Raw genomic sequence first — 13,272 nt, forward strand, 5'->3', positions numbered from 1 at the left:
AGAACTTGGGGTTGACCTCCAAAACTCCTTCTGATCCTTAGTTGAGGCAAAAATACTGCAGACACATGAGGCAAAAATACTGCAGGCTTACCTTGAAAACCAGACTCCCCAGGTTGTCCCTTGGGTCCCGGACTACCAGAAATTCCAAGAGTCTGGCCTTGATCTCCTGGGGATATCAAGACATTGTTCAAGAGGTCAGGAGAAGCTGTAGTTGATTTTATAGCAGAGATCTTTTGAAGGTGAAACCTTTGCAGATTCCATATAGCTAGAGGAACTCCTTGACAAAATTACCCATTGGGCAAAAGGTGACTAATCACCAACAAAGGGCTGGGATGCTACCAGGCTACTGGCATGAAATGCTGCTACAGGTAGATATCTCCATTGGGAAGCACATCACAAGGCTCAGGATGAGCAGAGAAGATGCTAGGAGGGGCCCTAAAATATCACTGGACTGGAACAGTATGACAGCAGGGATGGGAAGTTTTCTGACCCAGTGGGCTGGGCTCAGCAGGGGAAGATTCTCCTTCTGCTGAGTCTGGAAGTCAGGTGGGTCAAACCACTATTTGTCGCATGTCTTTGAGGACCAAAGACTGCCAAAGGGGAAATGTAAATCAATTCACCTTCCTCTAAACACAGAGTCTCCCCAGGAGAGCCCTGGGCTGACTAGAAATCCACCTTGCTCTGGAAAAACACATTAAAGGAGAAAATGCTCCCTACCTTTTAAACCTGGGAGACCAGATGCTCCTGGGAGCCCCGGTGCTCCATTGAGACCCTGTGAACCCTTCAAAGCAACATAGGATCGTTATTTCTGCCCAGAGCTCAGGGCCTCCCACCCTCCTAGCTCCGTCCTTTCCCTGAACAAGTGCCTGAGATGTGTCTATCCTGTACTCTGGCAGGAGTGGACTCAGGGGCATCCTGCAGAGGGGAAGGTGATGAGTACAGGGCAGAAATGCATACTTAGTGATTTTACATCTGCAGACTAATCCTGGACTTGTCATTCATAACTTCCCAAAGCCTATCAAAATTGGAATCTTGGGAAATCAAGGTGTGGCCATTCAAAGCAAGTCTCTTAGAAAATACAGACTATGACAGCAGGCCAGGCCTTTGGTATGCTCTGCAGCCAGTTGGCTACCACCATTCTGGCCAAAGCTCTGGAGCCATTATGCACAAGAAAAACTGTTTTACTCTGTGGCACTTGAACCAGCTTTGCCAGTTTCCACAAAGGACATGAAGTCTTTCTGCCCCCAGGTAGCAGGCTGTATATGTGCAGGTACTGAAGTCTGACTTTGGGCTAATGTTACTATTTTTACAAGAAAACCTGCCTTCACTGGCTAATGTCCAACGCTCTGCGTGGGAAGTGGGCATGTCAGCTGCTATCAGTACAGTTCTTCTCCTGGTTCCTGGTTTTGATTCATTTGGAGATGTACCCAGTAAAGACATGCCACCTAGTGCCTTGGGTGGGAGTCTGAGTTCTGGACTGGGTCACTGAGCTCACTGGACCACCACCCCGGGCACCCCTCACATTCACCTGGCTTTTTCTGCACATTGCCACAGCTGCTGGTTCTGAGCCTTTGCTCCTTCTGGAACCCCTCCCAGAATGCCTTCCCACTTTGATTCCTTCCTTCCTAGTGCATGAGTAGTCACGAGCATCCAGCTGAGAATTATTTCCTTTGCAATTGCTTCAGGGATGTGGGGGGGGGTGTGGGAGGGGGGTGTAAGTGTGTGTTTTCTCCACCAGATGGACTGGCACTTGTAAAGGACAGGGACTTTGCCTGCAAGGAGCACAGGTGTTCTGTGATCCAGCTCATTCGGTCCTTTAGATACTACTAGTTTATTGCTACTATTTATTCAGAGCCTGCCATGTGCCAAATACAATCTTAAGTGTTTTACATGTATCATCTCACTTAAATCCTCATTACTGTGTGAAGGAGGTTTGAATATTATTCCCCAGTTTTCACAGATGAGAAAAGTGAAGCTCAGGCAAGCTAAGCAAGAGGCATAAAATCACAGAGCTAATGAATGATGGAGCTGGGATTCAAAGCCAAGTCTGTCTCATTGCTAACATTACTCTCCCACCCTACCTTCTGAGAACCCAGAGAAACTGGCTTTGATTCTTTGCCTTTCTTGAAATCAAAACATTAAGAAGTCAGTATCAAATTCATAATGATGTACCACACTCAATGAGGAAGCGGGCTGGGGGGTGCAGATAAAAAACATATCAGACAGTTCTTCGTCTCAAGTCCTAACAATCTCACTGAGGAAATCAGACCTACGCAGAACCAACTACAATCAATATAAGCAGTGAGAAGTGTAGTGTGGCAGCAGCGGGGGAGCTCAGGGACTCCTGGCAGAGCACGTGCCTGGGCACAGCAGGTATTAGGCAGATGCAAAGGAGGGTATACCTGATGGGGGAGGTAACAGGAACAGAGGCTCAGAGGACGGGATGTCCAGGAAAGGGTGGCAAGACCTGTCAAACTCGAGGAGAAGGTTTGTGTGGAGACAGCTAGGGAAAAGGGCTGGGTTGAGAAAGATGGGCAACAGGGTCATGTTCTCCTGTTCTAGTGGCTCTTTCCTAGTGGAGAACAAACATCTGGGCACACTTACACTTTCTCCTGGTATTCCTGGGAAACCTGTGATTCCAGGGGACCCCTTCAGGCCAGGTAAGCCCCGGAGTCCTGTGGAGCCAGGGGGGCCTGGTCTCCCAATAAGTCCCTTGACGGTGCTGGGGAAGCCAGGAGGTCCAGGCAAGCCTGGTGGCCCAGGGAAGCCAGCCTCTCCTTTGTCACCTGGGAAAGAAGCATATGGCTCAGAAAAAGCCTCTGGGCTAGAGAAAATCTGCTCCCCAAGGTGCAGGTGCCCTGGCTCACAAACAGGCAGTGAGCTTGGGGGTAGAGGCACAGGGGTGGGGCGGAGCCTTCAGCCTTATGGGGCACTGGTCAGGGCCCCCCCAGCTCCAGCCTTGGGAAAGCTGCTCAGTGCCCCACTATGTGCCGGGCTCCTCCAGGGACACAACAGCCTGTGGTTCAAACACTTGGTTCCACAGTGGCAATGAAAACTGGCAATCTCCAAGGTTCAGGCAGCCCTTGGGCCCAGGGAAGGCAGCTTCCTTGGTGCCCCTGCTGCCATCCGGGCAGCTGCCCTGGGGGCCTTAGGCTGCAGGACCTTTTCTCAGGACAGAAGTTGAGTTGGGCTGTAAAACCTTTCTTGGGCATTTCTCCTAGCCCTTCCCTGCCCAGCACCTCTGGGCCCAGGAAATCCGTCAGATCCAGCTGAGCCCCAAGAGCCTTTGTCTCCTTTGAACTGAAGTTTCAGCATTGGAGGTCTGGGACTGGGTATTCCAAGTAACCCTGGGTTGCCTCTGTCTCCTGCAGGAAGGGAAACCATGATATCCACATCAGAGGGAGCTTAGACACAGGGTCAGGCATGGGCTGGCCTTTCATGTCAGCACTTCCCACACCACCCCTGGGCCCTCTTTTGGGGCCCTCCCAGCTTCATTCTCGCCTGTTTCCCCAACTTTGCATTTGTGTGCATGCCCTCTCCTTCAACAAGCCCAAAGTCCACCAGCAACTTTAGACCCTACTCAAAACCCTCCTCCACGGAGCATCTGGGAACTCATGATGAGGCCTCTAACACGCAGTGGTAACAGGAGTGATTAGGTCTTTTGGGTTAAAAGAACTTCATTCAGGAGCCCCAAATCTTATTATCCAAACGAGGGTTGGTATAAGCCACACGAATGACAAAGTTGATAAACAATGTACCTTGGGAAGCATAAGTGGGTGGCAATTCCAGAATTCAATTCCCCAGCTTACCTTTTTCACCAGGCCTACCAGCCAGTCCAGATGGCCCCATTCTTCCTTCTGACCCAGGGATTCCCTTTAATCCACTCACACCAGGAATTCCAGGGACACCTGGCATGCCTGAAAAGCCTGTTGGTCCAACAGACCCCTTCTCACCTGGTGAGAAACAAGAACTTCTATTATGTATGCTTAACATACAAGGAAATAGAAGCTCGGAGAGCTTAAACAACTCACTCAAAGGCACACAACTAGCAAGTTGCAGAGAAAGGATTCAAACCCAGATTTCTCTAACTCCAAAGCCTAAGCTCTTAGTAATTCCATATTATATTATGCCTTTCCACTTTATGGCCCTAAGCAACAGAAAAGAAAGAAGAGGTGGGCATTTCTCTAATGATTTGCCAAGTTAGAGCACGTACGTGGCACAGGAAAAAAAAAAAAAGTCTAGGGCCAGGGGGGCAGGGAGATGAGCCCTAGTCTGGCCCTGTTGCTAACCAGTTGTGTGGCCTTGGACCCGTCATTTCCCCCTGTATAAAATGGAGATGCCTCCTGCCCAACCGCTGCTGTGTAGTAGGACACTCACAGGAAATGAGAGCTATCAGGTTGTGGGCAGGGGTCAAGCAATTGAATGAACAAAGTGTGACTCTTACTGTCCTGGGCTTTACTGACCATGCTGTTCTGCTCAGTGTGCCACCCAGCAGGCAGTGAGGGTGGCTCACCTTGGGTGGGGAGGCCTCCTTTAGCACTAGCCTTGTCCAACGATCTTGCTGCAAAAGCCCTGCCCACCTCCTTCCCCATTCTCCTTTCCCAGGCACAGAGTAGGGGGCAAGCTGGGTGCATGGATGCTCCTCTTTGCCACACACTGCTGCCTTCCTGATACCTTCACTTACCCTTTGGACCCGGCAGGCCTGGCAACCCAGCGCCTCCTGGCAAGCCTGAGTTCCCCAGGAAGCCAATTAGCCCTGGAGATCCAGGAAGGCCTTTCAGGCCAGGCAGACCTCCCTTTCCAGGTGGTGCAGGGGGACCTGTCTCTCCTCTTGGACCTTTCTTTCCAGGATGTCCTGAATCAGCACAGAAGAGAACACAGGATAGCTGTCAAGTGAGGCTTTGTCCAGATTTGGTCCACTGTCTATTCCCATGGCTTCTGGTTGGTTGGCTTGTTGCGTTTTGTAAATGGCCCTTTAACAATGACCTACATGGGCTAACAGGCAGAGTTCTTAGCTGGCCAAAGGGTTAGCACCTACCACTCAGAGTACGGTGCCAAAGGCTATTATTTCCAGCATGGCACAGTGGCTGGCAGGACAAGCAAACCCCCTCTGATCATAACCTCTTTCCCCTTTATGAATGTGGTTCATACTTTAGCCTCTGAATGGAGCTCCGGGAAGCCAGGGTGGCAACTGGACTCTAGTTGCCTGGTACTTCCAGACTGAATCACGGCACAATGGCTGTTTCCTGAGCCAATCGGTGAAGCAGAGGTTAAAGCTGAGCCATTGTTTCAGCCTCCCAGGGAGCCATGGATACAGGGCTGCCCTTTTAATCCCTCATGCAAGCAGTTAAGTCAGCCAGTTCCTTGGCATTAAGGTTGAAAGACCCCCTAGTGCCAAGGACTGTGGAAATCCCCATGGCCGTTTGGTCTCCTAAGCATTCTGACACTTCTTTCACCATGCTTTAAGTTGGTCAATGGGATTAACCTCCTGAGCTGCTGCCAAAGTGGAATGTTCAGGTACAAAGCAAGGAAATTAAAAAAGCAAAGGATTAAATCAGGGACGACAGAGGTATTTGGGCCCCCAAGGACCTAAATGAATGGCTGACTTGGCTTTCTATGGATTGAAAAGCATCAAGTAGCTGCAAGCCCCAGGATTCTAATGGGAGGCTGTGAAGGGGATTCTGCAAAAAGGGAAGGGAATTCAATGGGGCCAACCCCACAGCATGAGTTCAGGGACCCCTGGCCTTGCTGGGTTATAGTGCATAGTAAGATAATTCCCTGAGCAGCAAAGCTGTGGCAGTGTTAGTCTGTGAGCCTGCATGCCGTTTTCTCACCTGCACAGCCTATGCCCAGAAACACGGAAGGACAAAGGGGATAAACAGGATATTAGTGGCTCTGCAAAACCTCAACTTCAGTCCCGTGGCCAGGAGTAAGCGGGGATGACGTGGTCCTTGGGGCGGGGTGAGGAGGGTGGTGAAGAGAAAGGCAAATTGCCAACACTAGGCTGGAACCCGGGGCTGTCAGGACCCACTGATGAGTGAAAGCCACTTTGGCCGTGGGTCCTCAGAGGCATGCTCACCTGACAGGCAGGCGTCTACGTGGTCACCTTCTCCTCGAGCTTCTCCCCCCAACCCACAGCAGGCTCCCGATGGCCCCAGTGAAGGCAGTGCAGATGGCCAGAGCCACCTCGGCCACAAGGGCACCTTCCTAGCTGGGGAAGGCAGGAGGGAGGCCAAAGCATGGAGGCGGGGTGATGCCATCAGGGAGGGGCCGGGAGGGATTTGTGGGGATATCTGGGAAGCTAAACTGCTGAAATCTGCTCTGCTTGGCACTGCAAGCATGACTGGAGATTTGAAACTTCAGACGATAGGCAAGTCAGTCTGTTTCTATACTTGGACCAAGTCACTCTGCCATTATTGCCCCTCAGGGCGCCAGGGCCCAGGGCTTAGCTTAAGTGTGTCACGTTGGGGCTCCTCCTCCGTAAGACCTACCTGAAGTGCCTGGAAAGCCTGGTGCTCCTGGGAGTCCGGGTTTGCCCTTGACGCCGAATAGACCACCAGACCCTGGAGTGCCTGGAGGGCCCATGTGGCCTGGTGTTCCAGGCCTGCCCCGCTCACCTTTGGGGCCAAGCAAGCCCGACTTCCCAAGCAAACCTAATGAAAGGAAGGGGTAGATGATCACAGCTTGGACTGATAGCAGTGACTGGTCACCAAACCAACTTCCAGTGGAAGAACTTGGCCCAGGAAACATCCCAGGTGCCACTGTTGTCTCAGTTCCAGCCTTGCTGCTATTTCCAACAGTAAATCAGTGGGTTTGCAAGAATCTGACTATGAGCTATGATTACTTCTGGAATTACTAACATAGGAGAATGGATTCAGACAATTTAAAGAAATGTTCCAAAAAGGGAAGGACAGAATAAAATGACTTTTCATTTTAGCTCCCTAATTAATACATCTCCCCAGACTCATGCAAGTATACTGATCACTGAAAGGCTTTCTATAGATTGTGAAACAAGCGAGGCAGAAGAGTTACCCTTGGATCCTGGAAGGCCAGTATCTCCAGAAAATCCTCTGTCCCCTGGCAACCCTGGTAGGCCTTGCTTCCCTGGAGCACCATTTTCAGCACCAAGGATGTCACCAGGGGCTCCCTTGGAACCTGGTAAGCCTGGACTTCCACCTTCCCCAGGCAAGCCATCTTTTCCGGGGAGCCCAAGAAACCCTGGTAAGCCCTGCTCTCCATGGAGTCCAGGAAATCCTAGATGTAAAGAGGCAAAAATAAAAAGCCATGGAAGTTTAGAAGCAATAGGTCTGGTTAGAGATCTCTAAGAGAGGTTTTTTTCCCACTACAAAAGCTAACATATTAATAATGTGGGCCTTTTCTGTTGAAGGTCTGGAGTCTGTGGTCCTGGGAGAACTTGCTGCTTCTGGGACTCCTACAGTGGCCGAAGAGCACAGGTTACACCCAAGACCTCCTGTCAAAGGCCCAGTCTCTTCTGGGGTCATCTATCCCCGCTCTCATGCTCCTCTCTTCCTGGATGGTGGAGGGAACTGAGGCATCAATAAACCCCGAGTCCGGTGGCCCAAGATGAGCCCTGAGCTATGGAGCGGGAGTGCTTCTCAAACTGAGCTTAGGTCAAAACCACCAGGGGGCAGAATTGCTTGGTAAAATCCAGATTGCTGGGCCCCACCCCCAGAGTTTCTGTTCAGCAGTTCTGCCAAGGGGCCAAGAATCTGCCTTATTAACAAGTTCCCAGGTGATGCTGATGCTGCTGGCCCAGGGAACACAGTTTGAGAGACACTGGGGGAGTGTAGAACAATGAAGCTCAGTTTGGAAAGACAGGGTATGAGCAAAGGGCTAGAAATGGACAACTTCCTGTGATTCATCTGAATCTCACTCTCTGACCTATAAGGAGCTGACCCAGTAAACTGCCATAGGACTGGCAGTCAGACAACCTGGCAGAGTCCTACCTCTGTCACTAGTGGCTTTGTGATCTCAGGGAAGTCACTTTCCACCTGAGCCTCAATTTCCCATCTAAAAGCAAAGGGGTTGTCCCAGCTGATCTCAAATGGCCCTTATTGCTCTGTATGCTATCATTCTCTAGCTCTCCGCTCTGTCTTGCCTGAGTATGAAATCAGAACCATCCCACCCATACCAGAGCACAAACCTAAGGCCCTATAATTGGTGGAGGGCTACTACAACGCAGATACACCCTCCACAAGAGGAGGAGCAGGTAAGGAGAAGCTCCTTTCCTTACCTGGCAATTCAGGGAGGTGAACCAATCCTGGACTTCCGGGCTTTCCTTTATTACCACGTGATCCAGGTTGGCCAGGACTCCCAGGGAGACCATAAACCCCTTTAGGGCCTGCAAACCCAAATATGAGTGGTGAGGAGGAAGCAAAGTCAGTGTAGCTCGGTATGATTTGTGACATTCTATCAAATATCCGGGTCTTTTAGAGGGCCTCTCTTACCCTCACCTCCCCACACAACCCTCTCCAGCAGCCATTCTATTTCCTCAATACTTAACACTGCCCTCTTAGAATGAATGGGGATCCCCAAATGCTACTGGGATATCCTCTGCTTCCTTTGGCTCATGGTCCTTACAAGTGTGCTCAGTGGCTTTCTCTGGCCTTGTTCCATACCTGGGAATCCGGGAGCTCCTGGGAATCCTGATGGACCATATGACCCAGGAATAATACAAGGCAAGGTGATCCCTGTAAATGGTAATATGTAAGCATCTGGCGAACCCACTGAGTCACAGACAATTTCCACCTAGCATGCTCCGTTCCTCCCATTCCATCAAATGGGACGATGAAGTTCTTCCCACCTAGCAGCTAAGAGCCCATGCAGAAAAATCCTGGTATCAGAATCTCTTGGGAGTTATTCTACTGAAATTCCTTAAGGTAAGACCGTTCATCATGTCCAAGTGCCACAGGGCATCACCTCCCAAACCATCAGTGTTCAATGGGCAGTTATCTATGCCATGGATACTCCCTAACCAGGCTTCCCAGAGGTGACCCACGAAGGAACATCAGCAAACGTCAATTGCCTCTTCACTCTGCCCTCAGATGGAGCCTCTTTCCCTCAGGTGGGTGCCTGGGGTTAGTCCTAGGGTCCATTATGCCCACGACTAGATTGGAGAGTTTGAAGCCAAGACCTTTCAAGTTCACATGTCAGCCTTTTTCCTGGAATCAGGCTTTTTCCCCAACCTTTAGGTTATTTCGACATACCTCATTTGGATCTACTGAAACCTACGGATTGTGGTTGGTCAGATGTACCCATATGTCTGTACCAGGAAAATAGTGAAGGCTACTCTCTGGGCTATGAAAGGCCCTCCTCTCAGCTCCTCATTTGAAATGTTGACTCTGCTACTCAGGGAAAAGAGGAAGTCAATTCCAGTATTCAAGACATTGAAATTGGCATGCACGGCCTTTCTCCTAGCAAATTCTTCCTTGCTCATTCATAATGCAAATAAAAAGAGCCTGTAAGATCACAGAGGGGAGGTTTAATAAAATACTGCTGAATTGTTTGTTGGCTCCCTCAAGTGCCATTTACAAACAATTGCTCTGCTAATTAAAATTGGTCTTGCCTATTCATTAAAACAATCCCTCAAGGTCTGCTTTAAGCAGCAGAGCCAACAGTGCTAATAAAGTACTATAGCTTTTGCCTGCACTTAAAATAAATCACAAATTGCATTTCTCAAAGTTAGGTATGCAGACTATGACTCAGACTGCTTACTCAACTGCTGGCATTCCTCCTCCAAACCCACTTCTATAGGAGCTAGTTATCTCAGATGGTGTTTATGAGGACTATATGAAATAATGCTAACAGAACTAAGCACAGTGCCTGGCACCCGGTGTGTGCTCACTGAGTATGTTTTTAAATTTTACTTAAAGAGGAGTATTCAGGGGAACTCCTGCAAGGCCATCCCTAGTTTTTAACCTCAGTCAGGTTAGTGTCGCCACTATGTAGCCTGTGTAGATAACTAGCTCCCATTTTACCCCTGAGGCTCAGAGAAGTTAAGTATCTACCAACTAGTTAGGAGCAGAACTAGGATACAAGGTCAGGTATGCCTGGCTTCAGAGCCCAGCTCCTTAACCATACATTATTACTGTTCGATCCCCAATTTTGATTGAGGAATAGAAGAAGTGGGCTACTTTTTGCCTTCTAGACATCAGGCTCCCATAGTCATATTTCTGTAGGCGGGGAGATGGCCATAGACCTGATTTTCCTGCATGGGGCGGGGGAGGGGGGCGGGGTCACATCCATCTCCACCCTGTCAGTCATTAAGATGATGGATCTGTTTCTGAGGGTTATTTTCCTGCTATGGAAATATGCTGTATGGGCAAGCACCTCATGATGAGGTGCTTCACTGTGAAAGGTCTGTCCATCCTGTGCTTGGCTTGGGCCTGGGTCATTTGGCCTAGGCTGGAGAACTGCCTCCCTACCCCTAGGTGGTATCATGAGAGGGGTCCTGTAGACGACTCCCATGCCCCAGCTGTTTCAATAGCCCACTGGTTCCAATGTGTCAAACACTAGTTCCATTGCTTAACCTCTTAAAAAACAAACTGGGTAAAATAAAAATATCCCTGGGCTGGGTCCAAACATGAAGCCATCCATCCTCAATTTATCAGATCAGTTGCATAAATTCTTTTCACCTGTGACAGCCAGATTACAAACAAAACTTGGACGATGGGGCCAAGGACCAGCATCTGGAAAGGTCCCAGGACAGAAAAAATAATGACATAAAGGAAGATGAGCAGAAACCAGAGGAAATCAAAGACCTATTTCCCTTTTGCCTTAGCCCTGTCCTGTACAGCCCACCACACCACACTTGAGTATTTCAGGCAGAGGGTCAAAATGATGAGAAGGTAAGGACTTCAAGTCATTCTGGTATCTGGCTCTTTTACTTTATCTCTGCCTTCAATTTTACATCTCTGAGATGTAAAGAGACGTATTCCCCAACAAAGCAGAAATTAGCTCTATCCATTCTCTGGTAAGTGCAACCCATGATCTAATTATACAGAATGTTCCCCATTTAATGCCAAAATTCATCTTCCAAATGAAAAGCACCTCTGGTTATCAAGATTCTAGCATCTTAGTTTACTCTAGGTCCAATGACTAAGTATCAGACACATGTGGATTCTTCCAGGTAACTCCCAAGGCAAACCATGGCCCCAGTTAAGTTCATAAAGTGAAGGTGCTCAAGGTAGAGGTCAGCCAAGCCATCAACATGCATGGTGAAGGAAATCAGCTGCTGCAAGAGGCTGCGTGCCCATTCACTCCTGTCCTCCGTCCCAGGAGGGATGTGCTGAGGAACCTCGGAAGCAGTGTCAGTGTGAGCCTTTGCACCCCAGCCTTAGGATCTCTCCTCCCCAGCCAGGCGCTCCAATGTGGCATTCAAGCCATTGTGAGTGTCTAAGATAAAGGTGAACAAAAAGGAAGGGGGCATGCCAACACTGTGCCGGGGAACCTCTAGACCTAGCTAGTTCTCACCTCCCTCTGGGTCTAAGTCTCCTTCACCAACCTTCTTCCTGCAGCAGCAGTCACCTGGACCAATCAAGTAAAGAAGAAAATTAAACCTGGACAAAAGTGCCTGGAGGCCCAAAGGAAGTCTTGTCTGCAGCCCCAGTATGTACACCAATCAAATTCGCTGTCTGGATGAAGTGGAGAGAGCTGGCACCCACGTAGGGTCAAGGACACAGTAGCTGCTTCCCTAATAACTGGGGTGATTGATTACTATGAGCGTCTGCATCAGAGCCTCTTTGGAGACAGCCAGTTGTCTCCTTGCCCAGAGTTTATACTAATTCACACTACTGGCTTGAAAAGCTTCTGATGACTACATTCCCTTTCCTGGCAGTGCAGCTGTCTTAGCCCGGACCACCACTGGTTGGAGTGAGTACATTTAAGAACAACATCTCCATTTTTCATAGCAACAGTAATGACCACAATGTAAATGTCTGGGGCCCATAGGTTATGTGCTTTTGGAATTGTGTGGAAAGAAAGCCAGGTTTAAGGAGTTACATTTGGCTGCAGTAGAGAGCGAACAAAGCTAATGCTCTGAAATGAAGTAATTTTTTGGAGAGTCTTGGTACTGCAACAAGAACAATTTCTACATAAGGCAATACCCAGGCTACAGCTTAGTATATCACTATATTCCTGAGAACTTTCTGTGGAAAGGTGGAAAGAGGAGAACTAGGTCTAAGACACAGCCCCTCAGTTATATAGGGACTGGGGAAGTTCAGGATAGAAATGGTCCCATGGGCTTCCTTCTGTTGACCCAGCCTGTTTACAAGCAGTGGGAATGTTGACAATACACAGATTTATGTTTAAGTTTTTGGTCCCACATTATTTTAACTCATTTTAAACCCCAGTGGCCTACAAAATGAGTTGACCTAGAATGAAGACCCAGTTGGTGGAGGGCCAGTAGAATGACCACGAAGTAATGTCTTTGGGAACAGAGCTGGAAACAAAATTAGAGTTGACACGAGGACTTCCAAAAGGCATAATGATTCATCTGATAAAACCCCTCACAGCCTTCATCGGAATTTGTGAGTTGAAAAACTGATTTGGTTTTAACAATCTTGAATCATTGATTTTTAACTTGTACCATCATCCTTTTCACAAAAGTAGATTTTAAAATCAGTAAAATTTTACAAGACCTGGTATCTGTCTTCTTTTTTGTAATTCTTCAAGGTGACAAAGTAGAAAGAGGAGAAATAGGTCTAAGACATAGCCCCTCTGTTACTGCGAAGGCCCTTTTTTCTCTAAGTGTATGTTAATTTCCTATGGAACACTGCACTACACTACACTAGGCAGGTGGGGAAACACTAAAAAGTATTATGCTCTGAAATGGAGTAATTTTTGGATTCCCTTCCCTAGTATCTAGAGGCTTACAATGCAGTTGGGGAAAGTAAAAGCATTAATGGAAGGAAATGCAAGATTTAACTGTCAATGACATTTGTGGAGGTCAAGGGAAGGCTTAGTGGAAGAAGTAGGGCTTATATAGAACCCTGAAAGATGGATGGGATGTGACCACATAGAGAAAAGAGGAAGAGCATTCCAGAAAAAAGGCAACATGGGCAAAATCTTGGAGTTGGAAATGAGCATATACTGTATTTGGGAACAGTGAAAAATTCTGTTGTCTTATATTTTTTTTAAATCATGAAAAGTGTAAGATAAGGTAGTTTAGAAAGGTTGGTTGTGTTCATGTTTGGAGACCTTTGAATTCTAGGCTATGGAGTTTGGACATTATCCTATATTCAGCAGAGACCA

At 48.4% G+C, this 13,272-nt stretch overlaps 1 protein-coding gene across 3 annotated transcripts in view; it reads right to left on the reverse strand.

Moving 5' to 3' along the window:
- The window catches only part of COL4A6 (collagen type IV alpha 6 chain), a 257,980-nt gene that overhangs the window by 15,569 nt on the left and 229,139 nt on the right, over positions 1–13,272 (reverse strand). For 2 of the 3 annotated variants that reach the window (XM_073227970.1, XM_036991394.2), the window contains exons 24-34: positions 11,494–11,547; positions 8,640–8,711; positions 8,255–8,362; positions 7,033–7,254; positions 6,492–6,653; positions 4,685–4,855; positions 3,810–3,953; positions 3,240–3,365; positions 2,605–2,786; positions 718–781; positions 92–166 (exon numbers count right to left, since the gene is read on the reverse strand). In XM_073227970.1, the coding sequence (XP_073084071.1) occupies positions 92–166; positions 718–781; positions 2,605–2,786; positions 3,240–3,365; positions 3,810–3,953; positions 4,685–4,855; positions 6,492–6,653; positions 7,033–7,254; positions 8,255–8,362; positions 8,640–8,711; positions 11,494–11,547 (1,380 nt within the window). The remainder of the gene's footprint in view (positions 1–91; positions 167–717; positions 782–2,604; positions 2,787–3,239; positions 3,366–3,809; positions 3,954–4,684; positions 4,856–6,491; positions 6,654–7,032; positions 7,255–8,254; positions 8,363–8,639; positions 8,712–11,493; positions 11,548–13,272) is intronic. The other variant, XM_036991397.2, reaches the window with a different exon arrangement.

Source organism: Manis javanica, chromosome X (genome assembly GCF_040802235.1).
Source record: "Manis javanica isolate MJ-LG chromosome X, MJ_LKY, whole genome shotgun sequence".
Lineage (NCBI taxonomy): Eukaryota > Metazoa > Chordata > Mammalia > Pholidota > Manidae > Manis > Manis javanica.